At 36.1% G+C, this 19,958-nt stretch overlaps 1 protein-coding gene across 4 annotated transcripts in view; it reads left to right on the top strand.

Moving 5' to 3' along the window:
• UBR2 (ubiquitin protein ligase E3 component n-recognin 2) overlaps positions 1-19,958 on the top strand; it is a 107,554-nt gene that overhangs the window by 72,644 nt on the left and 14,952 nt on the right. For 3 of the 4 annotated variants that reach the window (XM_033096838.1, XM_033096828.1, XM_033096852.1), the window contains 13 exons: positions 1,252-1,354; positions 3,600-3,709; positions 3,819-3,899; positions 4,230-4,408; positions 4,955-5,154; positions 7,479-7,572; positions 8,335-8,496; positions 9,989-10,092; positions 10,796-10,874; positions 13,259-13,407; positions 13,811-13,866; positions 19,242-19,338; positions 19,595-19,662. In XM_033096838.1, the coding sequence (XP_032952729.1) occupies positions 1,252-1,354; positions 3,600-3,709; positions 3,819-3,899; positions 4,230-4,408; positions 4,955-5,154; positions 7,479-7,572; positions 8,335-8,496; positions 9,989-10,092; positions 10,796-10,874; positions 13,259-13,407; positions 13,811-13,866; positions 19,242-19,338; positions 19,595-19,662 (1,482 nt within the window). The remainder of the gene's footprint in view (positions 1-1,251; positions 1,355-3,599; positions 3,710-3,818; positions 3,900-4,229; positions 4,409-4,954; positions 5,155-7,478; positions 7,573-8,334; positions 8,497-9,988; positions 10,093-10,795; positions 10,875-13,258; positions 13,408-13,810; positions 13,867-19,241; positions 19,339-19,594; positions 19,663-19,958) is intronic. The other variant, XM_033096844.1, reaches the window with a different exon arrangement.

Below are 19,958 nucleotides of genomic sequence, written 5' to 3' on the forward strand. Positions count from 1 at the left end.
CCCACAACAAGTAGATACAACTTTTTCCATTGTTTAGATAAGGAAGGCACATTTCAGTGAGATTCAGTTAACTAACTTGTCCATGTTACTCAACTAGTAGACAACATAATAATTATTTAATTTGTAGAATTAGCCTACTCTGTGCCTTATTTTATGCTAGACAGGTACAATATTTGTAACCTTCAGACCTCAGGAGGGAGGCTGGGTGTTTTTCCTTTTTAAAGATGATGACATTAGGCTCAGAGGATTCCTTAAAGGCATGTAGCTTGAAAGCAGTGAAGCCAGGATTCAAATTAAGTTCTAGAATCTTCCTCCAGAGCCTTCCTCCAAAGCTACCGTTCTTTGCTTTGTCTCAGCAGGCTCAGGTATCTCATGTGTATACTTAAACTCTCCCACTCCTATTTATAAACATAACACTTAAAATGTGAAAATATGGGAACTCTGGTATAATAGAAACCATTGGTGTTACATGAGCAGAAGATTTGTGTGGAATGATGGACAAAAAAAGGAGCGAACAGTATATACCTGATAAATGCATTTGCTTCAGGCTAACCTAGTTTGTCCAAGTCTGACAACCACAATAGCCCTATGTGTAGGGAAAGATACAGACCCCATACACATATCGTTCAAAAATTGGAGATAAGGGTTAGAGCAATAAAAATGCAAATAGATTTAGTGTAGTTACATGTTTCCTTAGAAGTCTGGTAAGGAATTTTTTGTGAGATATATTGAAGAACTATGAATATCTTTAATGTGGCATTAGAGATAAAAATATGTCTCTTTCTGAGATGATTAAGAGTTTTAGTCCATAAAAAGAGAAATTAAACTAGGTAGGATTATAAACTGCATAATTATTTGATAGATGCTTTTAGCTCTAATTATTTGGCCACTGATTCTTAGAAGGTTTTTCTTAAGACTATAGTGTAGGGAAAGAATAAAACTGAAAATTATATATTATATGAATTGCTGGTCACATCTGGTAATAATTTTAATTTACCCTAAGAATTTGCAATTGAATTTTCTTCCTAGCAGAAATAGAAATTATTGTTTCCTTACTGAGAATTCTTTATCACAAAATGAACTATAGAGTTAAAACTTAATAAAAATTAGTACTTCAAATTATATTGTATTGCACTTAGTCTTTAATAGTTTGATTTATCTTTTTTAATAGTGAATTTTTTTGTTATTTCTTATAAAAATATGTACTTGATTTGTGTTTTACTAAAAGTTACAAAACATATTGTATTTGAGGTGTTACATTTAATTGGAATGGCACTACAAGAAGAAAAACAGCATTTGGAGAATGTAACAGAAGAGCATATAGTAACATTTACCTTCACTCAGAAGATATCAAGTATGTGTACACTTTTTATTAAACTAATTCAAGATATCAGTGATTTTAAATATGTAATTTATATACAGTGTCAGAGGGGTAGTAGACTTGGAGGGCATTATCACTGTGAGGGGTGTAAATGTCTAGTCATGTTTTGTACACCTGAAACTAATATTTGAAAAAAATAATAATTTTTAAAATAAATAATTATGTAATTTAGCCTGTATTACTTGATCACATAGGTTCTAAATCGGTTATATTCAACCCAGATTTCTGAGGCTCTATATATTCATCTGTATCAAAGGTACTATGTCAGATCCTGACATATATTTATAAAAATACTTAGGGCCTACACATTCGTAAATACAAATTTTAATTCATAAACAGAAAAATTAATGAGGAATCCTTAGTTTGAAATCAGTACAGCACATACATATAAACTCTAGGATACATTTTTTAAAACACAAAGTATGCTATCAGGATTTCCCTTTAAATTGTTGATGTTATCTTACAAAAACATTGAAACCAAGAAAATTGGCTTTATATACAATGTTAGATTATTGTTTTGTATAAAGTAACGTGACTCTTTTTTAAGGCCAGGGAGGCTTTGTTTCGTTTTGTTTTAGCTTTTTATTAAAAATTTCAAACATATAGACAAGTTGAAAGAGTTGCACAGTAAACATCCATATACTTACCACCTAGATTCAGTAGTTAGTATTTTAACCATTTGTTTTAGACATAATATTTTGCCTCTAAAGAGAAGCTTTTTCTTTATAATTTTCAGAATAAGTAGTTGGTCTAAAAGTGACCTACAGAGGTGGCAACTGAGTCTTTTTGCTTAGTGTTGTTTTTGTTTTAATATTACTCATGGGTTTTTAGTTTATTCAGTGTTTTATAGTCAGTTATAATCAGTATTCTTTTTGATGCTCACCCTGTGCCAGTTTTGGTCAGTGGAAGTCTGTTCCTTTGCCTCTTTGTCCTTTTGACCCAACCCCATTAGTTATTGAGCACCAAGTCGCTTTCTGGCACAGAAGATGTCCCAGGCTCATGTTATAAAGACCTGCAATCAACCATTTGCTGAGGTGTTTAAATGAATTTATGGTGGTAAAATAGGAGTTTATGAATTCCTTGATTGCAAAGCATTATTTCTATAACTTTGTTCAGTGTCGTGTTCTTTGTCATCTCTTCCTGAAAAATAATCACTGTGAGAATACTAGGTTCTCCTGGGTGGTGGAGAAGAATGAAATAGTCCTTATGTGCTGCTAGATCTCTATTTTCTTTTTTCCCCTCATCCAGTTAAATGGGAGGAAAAGGGGAAACTGCCTTTTCCCACTAAAGACTGTATTCTTGGTTGCTAGCCTTTCCCTACTCTTTTCCCTGCCTGTGTTTCTTTCTATGAATTAACATTTTTGTCTTTTGCCCTTTTTTTTAATCACCAGTGCTTTTTCTTTAGAATAATCACACAGAAAATTCCCTGATTTTACAGTCATCACCATACGGTTAGGTTCTCTCACTTTTTCTTTCTTCCTTTTCCTTTCTTTTAACAATCATTTTCTCTGGATATTTCTCTTTAAACACTTTATGCAATTAAAACACACCATTTAGAGTCAGATCCCTAATTTATAGCCACAGAATTTTAGACCTGAAAGAATATTAAAGATCGCATAGTTCAGTGTCTTCATCTCTTAGGAAAGAGGAACCAGAATGGTCACACCTAAATCAAGAAAATCAGTAATTGGACATTTCCGACTATAAAACTAAATTAGCTAATATTGGATTAAATGTTCTCTTAAGAATATGGACTTGACTTTTATCTTTTTCTTTTTTTTTTTTTTGGACTCAGTATCTTTTCCTCAAATAATTCATAGAGGAAGACTTATTTTTTTTAGTGAAGAAAAGGTCAACGCAAATAGTTATATTTATACACTATGTACGCCTGTAATCCTAATTCATTTTCTTAGATTTGTAAAATCTCAAGTAGACTTTTTAGCAGGGTTTTTATTTAATTAGACACTATGTTAAAATAATCATTTGGTACAAGATGTAAGTTTTGAATGATTAAAGCATTCTGGTTGTTAATGACTTGTTTGTGATGTACAAATACGTCACATTGTCAAGAAATACTGAAGCTCTCCAAGAAATAGAGCTGTAATCAAATGATAGGCAAATGACATTGTGAGCAACTTCCTTTACCTTTTTGCACATAGTAATTAGCACTATGGATTGTTAGCTGTTGTCATTGTGCCTTTTATTTTTTCCACCTTAGAGCCTGGTGAAGCACCAAACAACTCTCCTAGCATTCTAGCTATGCTGGAAACTCTGCAAAATGCTCCCTACCTAGAAGTCCACAAAGATATGATTAGGTGGATTTTAAAGGTAAGATTTTCTGCATCACTCATGCTTTTTGTGGGAAACATTAAATATTTATCTTTAAATTTTGATAATGTTTCATAACTTCGGAATAACTAATGCTTTTTTTTCATAGACTTTTAATGCTATTAAGAAAATGAGGGAGAGTTCATCCGCCAGTCCTGTGGCAGAGACAGAAGGCACCGTAACAGAAGAGGTACAAGAAGTGAAATGGAGTGATAAGGAAAAATTGTAGCAAGTTCACTATTTAAATTTATCTGCAATACGTTGATTGTTGACATTATTCCCCCCAAAATTGTAAATTTCAAGAAATGGGCCACTATTTATCTTTTATTAGTTGTAGCAATTTTTTTAGTCTGCCTTTTTTTTTTTTAAACATGGTAGATTGATTTAAGAAATCTTTTATTTAGATAAGTGAGATTGTAGAATAGCTTTTCTTTTGTATTTACAATAAAGATATTTCTGCTTTGGGAAGAAAATGTGCACTTAGTATCTAATGGTCTAATTAAATGAAGCATAATTTCAGAGTCCAAGAGACAAAGACAAAGCCGAGAGGAAGAGAAAAGCTGAGATTGCCCGACTGCGCAGAGAGAAGATCATGGCCCAGATGTCGGAGATGCAGCGGCACTTTATTGATGAGAACAGAGAACTCTTTCAGCAGACACTGGAACTGGATGTCTCTACCTCTGCTGTTCTTGATAATAGGTACAAAAACAAAACAAGTCAAAAAGTTTTTATTTCTTAGCCATTGATTCTCAACTGGGAAAGAATTTGGTTTTTCCCTATAAGTACACTTTTAATGCTAAAATAATATAGAAGATTGATAGGTAAATTTTGTGGCCTCCACTTACAGGAATTAATCTTAGAAATCTGAGTTTATTAGTATAAGTTTATGAGAGTATCTCCATAGATAAGGTAATTAATGCGTATGCTTAAAATGATGTGATATACAGAAGACCCTTGACATTCATAAAGAACGAGACACCAGGCTCAGTTACCTCAGTGTCTGCCTTCTGTGTTGTATGTGGGATTGTTACGAGCCTTAAAGGAGATGGTTTCATTCACATGAAAGACTTCGGTCAATTTAAGTCATTAAAACCATGTGTGTTGAACCTGAAACTAATATAATAAAAAATAATAGTTTTTTAAAAAACGTGTGTATTGAATAAGTGGATACCTGGAGCCTACTGTTGTATGATTATATAGAAATTTCTTAGGCTCATTGATTATACTTATAACCTTTTATTGCAGCCCTATGATTTCAGATGTGACACTTACAGCATTGGGCCCAGCACAAACTCAGGTCCCTAAACAAAGACAATTTGTTACCTGTATATTGTGTCAAGAAGAACAAGAGGTGAAGGTGGAAAGCAGGGCAATGGTCCTGGCAGCATTTGTTCAAAGATCAACTGTATTATCAAAAAACAGAAGCAAATTCATTCAGGATCCAGGTAAGCCATAGCTAAATCCTCTCTTCCGTGTTAACGACTGCCACTTAGTGTGGGTGGTGATATACAGAATTTAATTGAATAATAACTCCATGGTGTGGTGGTATCTTAGGCAGGTATTTAGGCAGAAATTCCCCACTTGACAGGTGTGGAAACATTCCACCAGGTTAAGTGTCATTCCTGAATCACACAGCTGGTAAGTAGCAGAGATTCAAAGGAAAGCTTTTTTTTTTGTGATATAACATTAACATACTTTGGTACTTAACAATGTTTCCCATTCTTCAGCACACTTGTAAATTCTTTATAATTAGTTGACACACTAAAATAACAATAACAATTATTTTATCTCATGGAGAGATCCAAAGAGGAATCTCTTGAGAACAGTGTGTGAGTTAGCTATGTGAGCAGCAATCCTTGAGCCACATTCTGATTTAGTGATGATCACAGATAGGGTTCCCCAGAAAGTCGATTCTTGAGAAAGAGATTATCGTGCAGGACATTTATTAGGGAGAGCTTTGGCGTCAACATTTGTGGAATGGGGGAGAAGGAAGCAGGTTTGGGCAAAGGGAGAAGTTGAATGGTCCCCCAAAGCCCTCAGCCAGTCCCATGGGAGTTCTGGAGGTGGGTGACCCTTCAGAGGTGTCCTGAGTTGCGGCAAGGGGGCTGGGTCTGTCTACCTGGACACTGATCAGTGATCAGTTGTGAGGGACCTCTGAAAAGAAGAGTGACCTTGAGCAAAGCAGTCATCCCTCAAAGAGGAGTAACGGTTGAGTGCCTTCTTCCAACTGCTGAGGAAGTAAAGCGTTCATTCCTGCAGGGGTGTCTAGGCTGCACATTACTGAGTCCAGACAAAGTTTTATGTCTCTTCTCTCAGACTTGTTTATATGTGCAAGTGCCTCAACAATACCAGTAAACTTTTTTTTATTTTGTTTGTTCATTTATTTTTTAGATTCCACATATCATGTGGCATTAGTCCTATGTGTCTGACTTACTCCCCCTCAGCACGGTACCCTCTAGGTCCATCCATGTTGTTGCACATGGCAAGATTTCATTCTTTTTTATGGCTGAGTAACGTGTGTGTGTGTGTGTCCTCTTCTTTATCCATTCATCCATTGATGGACATCCACAATACCAGTAAACTTTTTTTTAAAGGAGGGCACAGCTCACAGTGGCCCATGCGGAAATCAAACTGGCAACCTTGGTGTTATTAACATCGCGCTCTAACCAACTCAGCTAACTGGCCACCCCCCAGTAAACTTCTTGAGAGTAGGAACTGTGTCTTAGGGATTTCCAAAGCACTTATTTAGGGAGTGCCTTTCACACTGTAGTATTGAAAGGAAGTTTGAAAACCCACTGATGAGATTGCCTTTCTCTGTATGGAAAGTCTGCACAGTGGGGCTCTCAAGCACCTACCTAGTTAAGAAAGGTTGGTCTGGTTCACCTTAAAAAATGGTCATTAGGACGAGATGATTTATAAATTTCATTCCAGGCCGAAGATAAAGTTCCCAAGTTTACTTTATTTCATAAAGAAAAACCTTCGGCTGACGATAAGCAGATTTTCTTTGTGCTATGACATTTTCACTGTTACATAAAGCAAATTGAAACTTGAATATTTTTTTTCTAGACTGTTAGGGGATTTCTAAGATTATGCTAATTTATACAAAAAATTTCAGAAGAAACCAGGCACCCATCTTATGGTCGTTTTCATTTTTCATCTCCTTAAAGTATAAACAATTAGCACCAGAACAGAAGACTGTCGATTTGCCCTTCTCTACACACACACACACACCACACCACACCACACCACACCATCTGGATATTTTGTCGCCACTTTGGCTGGCTCTGGTACAGTATTTGTTCCTCTCTGCATGAGTGTCGTTAGGCAGAATCTCCTCTAGGGAGCGCCCCATTACTGCCTAAACATCTTTTTTTGTTAGAAATTGTGACCCAGCTGCCTGCAGGTGTTAAAGGCAGTCCCATCGAGAATATCCCTTTTACCGAGCTCAGGGCTTTTGCAGGGAATAAGAGTCTCTCGGTGCCCTGAAAGCATGAACTGTTCAAAAGATTAGATGTACTTAAATACAGAATTCCAATTTCAGTTAATAACGCAGGGATGTTTTATTTGCTCAGGGTGACAAAAAAGGGTCCTGCTTTCTAAGTAATCCAGGCTCTTGCATAAATTATTCTATCTCAAAGGAAAAGAATAAACTAGTATTTCATTTCAAGTTTACACGCCCTTAATCGAGGGTTTCACAATTTGAAGTCCATTCATTGTAGGAAAAGTAAATGCGTGGTGTTTTGTTTTGTTTATTTGTTTTGTAATGCAGATAAATATGATCCATTGTTCATGCACCCTAACCTGCCTTGCGGAACACACACTGGGAGCTGTGGACACGTGATGCATGCGCATTGTTGGCAAAGGTGACTTGTAGTCTTCATCTCAGTTAAGAGAAGCTTATCTGAACCCTCAAAATATAAAGGAAATTGCATTCTAGAAAAAGGGAGAACTAAAGATGTTGCAGAAAAAAAATCTGTATTACTGCCTAATAAATAGCAATTAAACTTGATTTACTTTGTCATGCATGTATAGGAGTGGCAGAAATTTCGTAATATATCAAATATATGTTTTAACATGGGGATCTGTATTGACTTACAAACTGGATGGAGAAAAATGATTTTTACAGTGGGATAAAGCCTAGAAGAGCAGTATCTTTCGAAAGTGAACAACTCTTGATTCTGAAGGTGTTAGTACTTGTCTTGTGCTTCCTGAGACTGTCATGGCTCCCTGAGCCTAAGTTCGGATAACCTCAAAGTTGTTCTATTTGGATGCTTTCTATGCTTCTGTAAAACCAACAAATCAATACTGTTATGCTAGCACTGTGCTCATTGAGTTATCATGTAGCCACAAACCCAGACAGCACGGGGACCAAGAAATTGGCTGCTTTCTGAATGCTTATTTGCAAAGCAGTCTGTTTTTGACTGTTTTAGAACTCTTAGAACCCATTTTGATCATTAAAGCAACTCCAAAATTAAAGTCCCAGTGTTAAAAATAATTCAGTTCATTTTAAGATTTTAATTTTTGGATTATTTGTGGAAACAAATTATTTAAAATGTTGAAGCTTGTGGCTCTCATTGAAAAAAATTACCCTTGTTTTTGATTCCTCATGTTCTCTAATTGTAAAGGTATTTTGATTCCGTTCAAGCTAAAGAACAGCGAAGGCAACACAGATTACGCTTACATACAAGCTATGATGTAGAAAATGGAGAATTCCTTTGTCCCCTTTGTGAATGCTTGAGTAATACTGTTATTCCTCTGCTACTTCCTCCAAGAAATATTTTTAACAAGTAAGTTTTAGCTCATAAAACCTTAACATCAAAGTAATAGTTGCCTTTGAAGATGAGATAATAAACCAGAGGGAGGGAAATCACTCTAGGTAATTGCATAATGTTTTCCAGATACTTTCCAAACTTCATTTAGTCATTTCTTCTAGCAGACTTGCAAAATATGATTTGGGTTTTTAGAAAGGAATAGGCCAAAATTTAAGTTTCTTGGTCATCCATCCATAAGCGCTGTAGAAGATACAAAATTCTTCTGTATTCGTGAAAACTCTTCTTTATTTCTGGAACACTACTTTAAATATCTCCCTCATACTTTTCAAGAGATACTCAGTAAATTGATAGGGGAGAGAGGGACATCTCAAACTGACTTGATTGAATATACTAACAATTAAATATAATTTTTTTGCCAATTACTGGCTTACAACAGCTTCAGGAATTGAGCCCAAAAAATGAAAATCTATTGGTATGTTTAAAATGGAAAAATTTTTGTCATCTCATAATTTTTAGGGTGCTTCTAGTTAATAGTATTGGACATGCTCATTGCAGATATGAATTTGATACTCTGCTATTTAAATCTGATTTTCATTTCTCAGTTTAGAATTATGGTATCCAGCTTACATGCACAAATACTAATTTAAGTTTTATGAATATGAATCATTTATTAATTTCTGTGATACTATTTGGATTCAGTTCAAAGCAGTCCTTTTTTTTTTCTCTTCAATTTTAGGAGTTCAAACTATGGTTTCTTAATTAATGCTACCACAAAATGTTCTTAAAATGCTGTTAGATTTGAGTATAAGCTCATGCTTTTTTATCACAAAAGAATATGGTGCTGACTTACATCTGCATTTGAACTGATAAATTAATCATTAGATTAAGGATTCACTACATAAAAGGAGGAAAAAAATCACCTTTGGATCTCACCTGTCACTTTTGTGGTTCAGGTTTTTTATTTTTTCCATGCGAGTCAGTTATGACGTAGTCATGAAGAACAGAGGCTTCGGAGTCTGATATAACTGGGTTTGAATGCCAGATCCATTCCTTACGTGGCCTTAGTCAAGTTACATAGCTCTAAACCTCAATTTCCTCATCTGTAAAACGGGGACAATAATGTAAACTGTTTCATCTGAATATTTTGAGGATTAAATCTAATACTGTTAAATGTTTTACTAAGTGCTTGTCGCATAATAAGTACTCAGTAAATATTAGTGGTGCTGTGGTGACTGATATTTAAGAAATACTAGCAAATTCTAGTACTGAAAAAAGTGAAATTTTTGACAAATAATGTTATTAGCTTCATATTAGTGGCAAATATGTTTTTATTTCCATTGGCAAATATCTATTTTTCTAAAGGAACAGATTTCCCCCAAGCTTTTTTTTTTTCCCCTATATATTTAAAGTGTGTTTAAAATATTACACCCATGATCATTTAAGGAGTCTTTTTGTATCTTAAACTAAGCAACAACAACAGAATACTAAACACTATAATCTTTTCTAGCAGGTTAAATTTTTCGGACCAACCAAATCTGGCTCAGTGGATTAGAACAATATCTCAGCAAATAAAAGCATTGCAGATTCTTAGGAAAGAAGAAAGTATTCCTAGTAAGTTCTGATAACCTGCTTTCATTTTTCCGTAAAGTCTAAGATTATTGGAGAATGTGGTTCCAGAGAGAATCGTTCAAGAATATTTTTAAAGTGAAACCTCGCACTTTAAACTTTGTCTTATTCTCATTTTCTTTGTCTTAGTGAACTAAATTTGCTTGACTACATTACCTCCTATTCCTCGAAAACCCTCAGGCTTGTGTGAAGTTTATAACAACTACTTCTCATTCATTCCCCCATTTTATTGAAGAGCTTCTGGGGGCGGGGGAATAAACTGAGTATTGAAGAGCTAGCTTTAGTTCTCGGTGGCCCACCTCGCTTAATTGTTGGAATTACCAAAGGCTCCCCAAGTTTCAAGACATGCACTGCACTTACCACCTTATGAGAAAGCAACCTGAGCAGAATTTATACTGTTGGTTTTTATAAAAACAAAATAGCTTACTCTTCCTTTAGCTCCCTTGCCTAGCTATGTTCTAGAGGCTACACTATTAGGAAAAGCAGAGGTGACTGAAGAAGGCGCCTTGGTCAGTCAGAGCAATACTCATTCCCAGGCTTTGAATGCATGTTATGCCGTTTTTATTAATAGAAATTTTTCCTGTTGTTTTTTCAATTTCTTTGACCTACATTTAGAATGAAATATATGGCTGAAATTCATAGAAATGTTGTAGAGATGAATAATAGTATGAAATGCTTGTTTCTATAGATATTGCCTCTTCAAAGAATTCAGAAAATATGGATGAATTGCAGCTCCCGGAAGGGTTTAGGCCTGATTTTCATCCTAAGTGAGTGTATTATTTTATTCCTTTTGAGTACGGCCTACTTGAAATGAAAAATTAAGTTAGCAGTTGGTAAGAATATGATTTGTAAGCTAGGGAGCAAAAGATCATGACACTGATCTTGAATTCTGAGGTTTAAGCATTACATGATGATATTTATTGCGAGTATATTAATAAAAAGCTAAGAACCACATGGCATGTCTAACTCTTATCAATCTCTCCCGGTCTGTATTGTTGACTTCGTAATACGCCCTTTTATCTGCCTCTCCTGCACAACACTCATCAGTACATCGAAATCCAAACTGCAGCTTCCCCACCAAATCCTGTGCTTTCCTTCTGACTTCCATGTTTATATTTATGGCCCCACCAACCTCTTTGTAACCCAGGATCAAACCCAGAGTATTTTCACCCTCTGTTACCCCCTGGCCAATTAATTATAAAGTATTGCCTAGATTCTAGAGCCAGGTGGCGTGGTTCAGTTCTCAGCAGCACTGCTTGCTAGCTGTGCGACTGTGCAAATTGCTTGACCTGTCTGTACCTCAGTTTCCTCATCTCTAAAGTGAGGAAACTAATACCTACCTCAAAGTGTTGTGAGGATAAAGTGACATAATACATGTAAAGCCACCTGGAAGTTATTCCTGACATGTAAATAACTCAGTACAAATAGTACTGAGAAGCTTAAGTACAGTAAACGTCAGTCCTGTGCCTCTCACGTTCCCCCTCCCTTTCCCCAATGCTGTCATTTTGTTTGTTTCTTCTGCTTTTTACTTCCATATATCTAGTTAAAATGCTTGGGGACTGTTTCTTGAGTTCTATTGACTGGCTGGCAGTTTAGTATTCAGCTCTTAACCTCTGCGCCTCCCCAGTCTCCCAATAGAGTTCTTTCAGAATTTTTCGTTAAATCCCTTGACAATTTTTACATTATAATTGTTTCTACTGATACAAGTTGTGTGTCATAATTCTGTGTCTTTTCTTGTGTAATTTTATCTTGTGGTTAAAAATCACCTTGTTTTTTTTCATGTACTTTGTTTTCTATGTATGTGTTCCTTTTTTTCTTTTCCCATCAAATGCTACACTAGAGCTTTCAGGTGCCTAGCAAGAGGTTTTTTTGTTTTTAAGCAATGTATTTTCTAAGTGCTTAGACCTGTCCTGGAACCTTCCTCCCACAGCCTCTGTAGTCCCGCACCAATCAGGACAGGGCACCGCTGTCACTCAGACTTTCCGTGGCCACGCACCTATTATGTCACTGGATCTCATATTTTATATTCTTCTCTTTCCTAATTTACTCCCTCATTTTGTACGAGTGCATCCTTTGGCAGGTTCCTGAGAAAAGGTGCATGGGTGTTAAGTTTTCATGTCTGAAAATGAGTTTATTGTATCCATATGCTTGATTGATGGTTTGGGTATAGGATTATAGGTTAGAAGTAATTTTTCATCTAGATTTGAAAGGCATTGTTTTACTAACTTTTCGCACCCATTGAGATATCCACGCCATTCTGATGCCTGTTCCTCTGTAACTTGATTACTTCTGGAAACTGTTGGGATCTTCTCTTAAGTCCCCAGTATTCTAAAATTTCTGTGACATTCCTTGGCATGTGAATCATTTCTTCATTCATTTTTGCAACATTTCCAGTATACTCTTTGAACTTGAAGATTCAAATCCTTCAGTTCTGAGAATTTTTTATGTTATTTCTTAGATAATTTCCTCCTCTTGGTTTTTCTGTTCTTTGAGGTAGTCCTACTGTTAGCTTGCCCTGGGCCCTGTTGGACTGATCCTCTAATTTTCTTACAAGTTTTCTGCTTTCTACACTGTCTTTGTTTTCCCTGCATTCTTCTTTCTGCTTGTTTGTTTTATCTCTTTGATGTCTGCTTCTTTCCATAAATGTTTATTTTCCTTGGGTGACCATTCAAGAAGTCTGTGAGAAGCTCAGGGGATACGTGGTTGAGCAGGTTGGAGCTTTTGGCCTGTGAGCCTCGCAGTGAGGTGATCAGACCCCCACCAGTCTTTCACTTGGGACCCCCAAGTGTCAAAGTGTCAAGAGGCTTTTCCCCTGAGGATTGCTCACTGGAGAAACTAAAACCTATGACAGTGGACATACATTGCCAGTGTTCTCAGGGTGGAGAAAGAGGGTAAGGGTCTCACAGTTCAGTATGTAGACTTTTACCTAATACCTTGTTTTCAGCCTGTGCCTCACCTCTGCCAGCCCGAGTGGAGCATAACTCCTCTTAAACAGAGACAGTTTGCATGTCTTTAATTTCCCCTTTGCATAAAACTGTCTTTAGATAGTTTAAGTATCTCAATTCTAACATAGCAAATAGCTGTTAGAAACTGAACCATTGATTGACATGAGCACATTGTTTTGAGCTGATCTTATACATGTTTACTTCAGGAACCCTTATTCTGATAGCATAAAAGAAATGCTAACAACATTTGGAACGGCTACTTACAAGGTGGGACTAAAGGTTCATCCCAATGAGGAGGATCCCCGTGTGCCCATAATGTGTTGGGGGAGCTGTGCGTACACCATCCAAAGCATAGGTAAGAGATTTAAAGTTGTGTCTCTAAGTCACGAGCACAAGTTGACAGGAGTTATGTGTAGAAGCCTGTATTTGAATGAGGGGTTTAAAATGGGCAGCAATATGAAGAAATAATATAAAGACTTTGAAATAGGAAATGTAGTGTACTGACAAAATACTAGATTTATAGTTTATAAATTACAGCAACCAATAACTCACTTTGGTGGTGGTTATAGCTTCTTGTCAGTTGAGGAAATGTGTTTTCATTTTTACTTCTCATCCAAAGTTAGTAATTCATGTGAAATGACTTAAAGATTTCAAAACCTGACAATATTGTGCTTTCTGCAGAAATAATTTATTTAAACTTTTTTGAAATGTGATAAAATATATGTAAAAAAATTTACCATCTTAATTTTAATCTACAGAAAGAATTTTAAGTGATGAAGATAAACCATTGTTTGGTCCTTTACCTTGCAGACTGGTAAGTTATCAGTTTACTCAATTCATAGAATGGTGGAATGGAAAATCATAGAGTTTTTGCTTTTTTTAATCTTTTTTTTTTTAATCTTAAAAACTTGAATTGATTATTTAAGCATAGCTTCACTCTTTTCATAGTAAGACCCATTTTCTGTAATGATGTTGAAGTTATGTTTGTGGTTTAATTTCTCATTATTTTTCTTTTAAATAGGCTTTGGCTCTTTTCATCCAGAGCTCTTGGTTAAGCACATGAAAAGAGGGGGAAAAAAACAAAACAGAGTGTTCTTGAATTTTAATGCTATAATTGGAAATATAAAACAGAACACCCCCTCTACCACATTTGACTACCTTATAAGCAACATCAAATTAATGTCAAAACTCACAAATTTTTTGGTTTCCCAGTGCATATAACAGTTACGTTTACACTATAGTGTAGTCTATTACATGTGCAGTAGCATTATGTCTATAATATGTGCATATTTAATTAAAAAATACTTACTGCTAAAAAAATGCTAACCATCATCTGAGCCTTCAGTGAGTCATAATGTTTTTGCTGGTGGAGTCTTGACTCAATGTTGATGGCTGCCGCAATTTCTTAAAATATGACAACAATGAAGTTTGCCGCACAATTGATTCTTGAACACTTAGAGGCCAGGGTAGGGTTATTAATTGGCCTAACTTCAATATCGTTGTGTCTCAGGGAATATGGAGGCCCATGGAGAAGGAGAGAGAGGGGGGAACCGCTGGTCAGTGGAGCAGTCAGAACACACACATTTATCAATGAAGTTCACTGTCTGACATGGGCACGGTTCGTAGTGCCCCAAAACAGTGACAATAGTAACATCAGAGATCACTTGTCACAGAGCACCACAACAAATACAACCATAATGAAAAAGTTTGAAATACTGCGAGAATTACCAAAATGTGACACAGACTGGAAGTGAACAAATGCTGTTGGAAAAATGGTGCCAGTAAACTTGCTCAACGCAGGGTTGCCACAAAACTTCAATTTGTAAAAAAAACTTGGTATCTGCAAAGTGCAGTAAAGTGAAGCACAATAATATGTATGCCTGACCAAAAACCATTAAACTCCTTGAAGAAAACACAAGCAGTATACTCTCTGACATTGCTCTTAGCAATGTCTTTCTGGCTATGTCACCTTGGGCAAGGGCAACAGTACAACAACAACAACAAACAAATAAACAAATAGATAAATAAAACTATATATGTAAAATATATATAATAATAAAACTGTATATATATATATATATATATATATATATATATATACATCTCCATCAAACTGAAAAGTTTTTGCACAGGGAAGGAAAATACCAACAAAACAAAAAAAACAACCTACTGAATGGGAGAAGATATTCGCAAATAATATATCAGATAAAGGGTTAATATCCAAAATACATAAGGAACTCATACAACTTACCACCAAAGAAAACCAACAGTCCAATAAACACATGGGCAGAGGACCTGAATAGTCATTTCTCCAAAGGGGACATGCAGATGGCCAATAGACACATGAAAAGAGGCTCAGCATTACCAAACATCAGGGGAATGTGAATTAAAACCACAGTGAGTTATCACCTCACAGCTGTCAGAATGGCTATCATCAAAAATCAACAAATAACAAGTGCTAGCAAGGATGTGGAGAAAGGGGACCTCTTATGTACATTTACATGTACATTACATTCCTACATTAGTAGGAATGTAAATCAGAGCAGCCATTGTGGAGGTGCCTCAACAAATTAAAAATAGAGCTGCCATAGAATCCAGCAATTACATTTCTGGGTTTTTAGCCAAAGACGACAAAAACACTAATTCAAAATGGTATATGCACTCCTATGTTTATTGCCACGTTACTAATAATAGCCATGATATGGAAGCAACCTATATGTCCATTGTTAGATGAATGGATAAAGGTGTGTGTGTACACACACAATGGAATATTATTCAGCAATAAAAAGGAATGGCGTTTTGCCTCTTGTGACAACATGGATGGACTTAGAGGGTATGCTAAGTTAAATAAATCAGAGAAAGACGAACACCATGTGATTTCACTTATATGTGGGAATCTAAAAAAACAAAGCAAATGAGTAAACACAATAAAATAGAAGCAGACCATAGATACAGAGAACAACTTGATGGTTGCCAAAGGGGCAGGGGTTGGGGGGATGGGCATATTTTTAAAATATAAAAATAAATGCCATTTAAAGCAAAACAATGAACTTATTTAAAGTGGTGTGTTTTTTTTTTTAATAACTTAGTCTGTAGCAAGGGTTTATTTGCACTTGGGAGAGATACCGCTTTATGTGGGAAGGCTCTTTGTACACCCAAGATGGGGTTAGTCTCCATAAAAAAAATTACACAAAGCATGCCTGTTTAGAAAATACAGTTCATTGACTAACTTTCCTTTTCATTGCAAACGCCTAGAGTCTCAGGACCCTTTTTATGGTGTGCGGAATGTAGATCCTATATCAGAGGTTCCTGGGTAGGGGATGTGCATTAAAATCTTAGAACTTCTTAAATATATAAATACCTGGGCCACTTGGGACTTACTAAATTGGAACTTCTAGGAGTAGGTCCTGGTATTAATACTGGGTGAAGCAAAGGCAGTTCACATTAGTCTTAACTGTGATACGGGATACCGTGTTTCCCTGAAAATAAGACCTAGCCGGACGATCAGCTCTAATGCGTCTTTTGGAGCAAAAATTAATACAAGACCCAGAAGACCGGGTCTAATATAACATAACACCTGGTCTTACATTAATTTTTGCTCTAAATGACGCATCAGAGCTGATTGTCCAGCTAGGTCTTATTTTTGGGGAAACAGGGTAGGATAGGATATGGCTGTCAATGTTGGCTGTGATATTTTTTGCTATAGTAAATAAGAATTGATAAGTATGTTGATTATTGAAAAGGCAGTCACAAATGTGTAACATCATTTTGTCTAGTTTTTAAGGCAATTGTTATATATTTCCTTGATTCTATATACTTCACACTACCTAGTCAGCAGACTGTAGACTTCTTCTATTATGTTAATATGATTTTGTGTTATCAATTTGCATTAACTTTCCCGTGTTAAACCAACCTTGCATTCCTGAAATAATCCCAATTTGGTCATGTATGTTATCCTTTTTATATATCATTATATTAGATTTGCTAATGTTTTATCTGAGAGTTTTACATGTATGTTCATAAGAGAGGTTGGCCTGTTAACTTTCCTTTATTGTACTGTTCTTATCAGGTTGTTCATATCCAAGTTTGGCAGGCCTTATAAAATGCAGCTTATTCGGTTTTTTTTTGTTTGTTTGTTTTTTAAGTATAGTGTCATTAGGAGTGAACTTCTATTTTTCTGACTCCCTTCAAACTTACATACATCTCCACTCACCTTTCTGTCCTGTATCAGGGGATAAGGGATCTTGGGTAAGGCGGCTTAGCCTTCCGCCTATTGCCTGAAATGCATCCGCTCTCTATCAGTTATCCCGTCTTTTACCTCTTCCTTTCCTGGCACATCCCCTGTTGTCAAGTGTGCTCCACTGTCCTCTTACTATTGCCCTCAGTATTATCTTTCTTCCATCTATGACCCTCGCTTTTTCATTCATTTTTATATCCAAGCCATTTTAAAGAGTATTTCGCTTTATTTCACCATGCAGTGAAATGTGGATAAGGGAATAGCACCTGCAGTTTTTAATTTCATTTCATATTGAGAGAGAGATTTTATATACAGCAAAATTTCCTTAAACAATAGTGTATACTCTCTCTTCAATTTCTTGCTAACCCTTCACTTTTCAACTCCCTGCAATTTGGCTCCTACCCTAACACTTTCACTCTTTGGAAACAGCTGTTACCAAGTTCACTGAATGATCTTCTCATTATCTTTGTAGGTGGATATTTTGTACTCCTTATTTGATATTTCTATTTTATTAATTACTTCCTTCTGAAATTTGTTTTCTCTCGGTTTCTGTGACATTCCTGGTGTTCTCCCTACCCCTCTGGCACCTCCTTCTCAGTCTGCAACCCCTCCTCCATCCTGCAGATGTTTTAAACCCCCCGAGTTGGGCCCATGACCCTCAGTTATTAGACACTCTTCCCTGGTAGCCCCGTCTACACCTCTGATTTCTGATCCACTGATTCCCACGTGTATAGCTCCAAACCTGGTCTGTTATCTCATTGCCTGCTTTATTTTTTTCACGTGGACCTCCTAAAGACACCCCAAATTGAACAATCCAAATCATTTTTCTTACTATATTGCCTTTCTTAGTTAATGTCATTACTGTCCATCCAGGTGACCAAGCTAGAAACTCAGAAATCCTATTGGATGCATCATTTGGTCTGGATGTTCATATCCACTTGGTCAGCAAAGTTTGTTCAATTCCCGTCCTGCATATTTTTTCCCGTTCTTTCCATTCCTACTTCTTCTACTTGTTTGGTTCAGCCCCATATTATTTCTTGCCAAGATTCCATACCAGTCTCTATCCTGACTCTCACTCTTTTCTAATAAATTATCAGAGAGGTTCCTCCAGAAGTTACCCTGATCGTATCTCTTAACACTTTTTAGCCTTTTTCTCCATTATCACCTGCCAATCCTCACAACCATGGTCCAGGCTTGTAGAATCATGGCTGGTCCCCAAACGCTAGTTCCCAGGCCTTAGTTACTGCTAGAATACCCTAAGTAGACTCCTTTCTAAGATGCTCTAAACCACGTCCTGTGAGTGAGGTATCCCTCATTTGTGGTACTACCTCCTTCAGTTGCCACCGCCTCCCTTTTCTTCCCCCTCTCACCTCCAAGGCTGTGAGCTCCTTGAAAGTAGGAGTGTGGGGGTTAACTTTTCATTTAAGATTTTCAAAACCAAGACTATCCTATAGTAGGTCCTCAAATCTGTTGAACCAAACAACTTTACGGAAAAATTTGGAAAAGAGAGCATTAAACAGGAAGAAAAAACTCATCAACTTATTATTCATCTGTCTTTTTTCTTAAGCATGTTTATACCTGATTATAATTCATATTTACATAGTAAGAGTATCTCTTTAGAAGAAATATAAATACAGCTTTACATTCTTGGGAGTCTCTGTTGGTTGACGTCTGTCTGGGTGCATGTATCCTTTTCCATAGAGAACCAGCAGCATGGTGGCAAGGAGATAGCTTTGGTTTACTCAGCATTCAATTAGATATTTCCCATTCCATTCATTCCATGTTAGAGACATGTCATTAAAGATGTCACAGATTCGGGTCCACACCATCTAGAGAGATTTCATTGTGCATCTAGCTTTGTTTCAACTAGCTGTGCTTTAAACTAGCATTCATAAAAGAAGAGAACTACTTCATATGCTGGCTTCTTTGTTAACTGTGTCAATCTCTTTCAGGATGACTGTCTTAGGTCACTAACAAGATTTGCTGCAGCACATTGGACAGTGGCATTACTTTCAGTGACACAAGGACACTTTTGTAAACTTTTGGCATGTGAGTATCAATACTTGTACCATGTACGTTACGGTAATTTCTCATCTTCTGTCATTTTGTTTCTAGTGGCATGACTTCTCTCCATTATAAGAGAAATATTTTGGTAATACTGTTTGTCTTATGGACAAGTTCTAGCTTATAAGTTCATGTATATCTTGCAAAAAGATAAATTTAAATGAGGTTATGTGCATTTTTAAAATAATACTTATGTTGACATATGAAATGTGCTAATGCTTTTTTTTCTTTAAATATTTAGCATTGGTACCAGATGACAATCATGCAGACCTTCCATGCATATTAGATATCGACATGTTTCATTTATTGGTGAGTAGCTTGTAATTAGTGTTTGAAATTTTCTTTATCATACTACAGAACTTTACCTTAGACTTGGTGCGGAGTGTAGAGACAGACAGGAGTTGTCATCTATTGTTCATACTACTTTTATGAGAATGATTCTTTTCTGAGCAGCCTCAAAAAGAAAATGTTAACTAAGCAAAGAGGCACCTAACCAAACAGGAGAAGATATTTGCAAACACCACCGCCAATAAGGGGCTAATACCGAAAATATATAAAGAACTCATGCAGCTCAACAACAAAAATAAACAATCCAATTAAAAAAT

The sequence above is a fragment of the Rhinolophus ferrumequinum genome, chromosome 3, assembly GCF_004115265.2.
Source record: "Rhinolophus ferrumequinum isolate MPI-CBG mRhiFer1 chromosome 3, mRhiFer1_v1.p, whole genome shotgun sequence".
Classification (NCBI taxonomy): Eukaryota; Metazoa; Chordata; class Mammalia; order Chiroptera; family Rhinolophidae; genus Rhinolophus; species Rhinolophus ferrumequinum.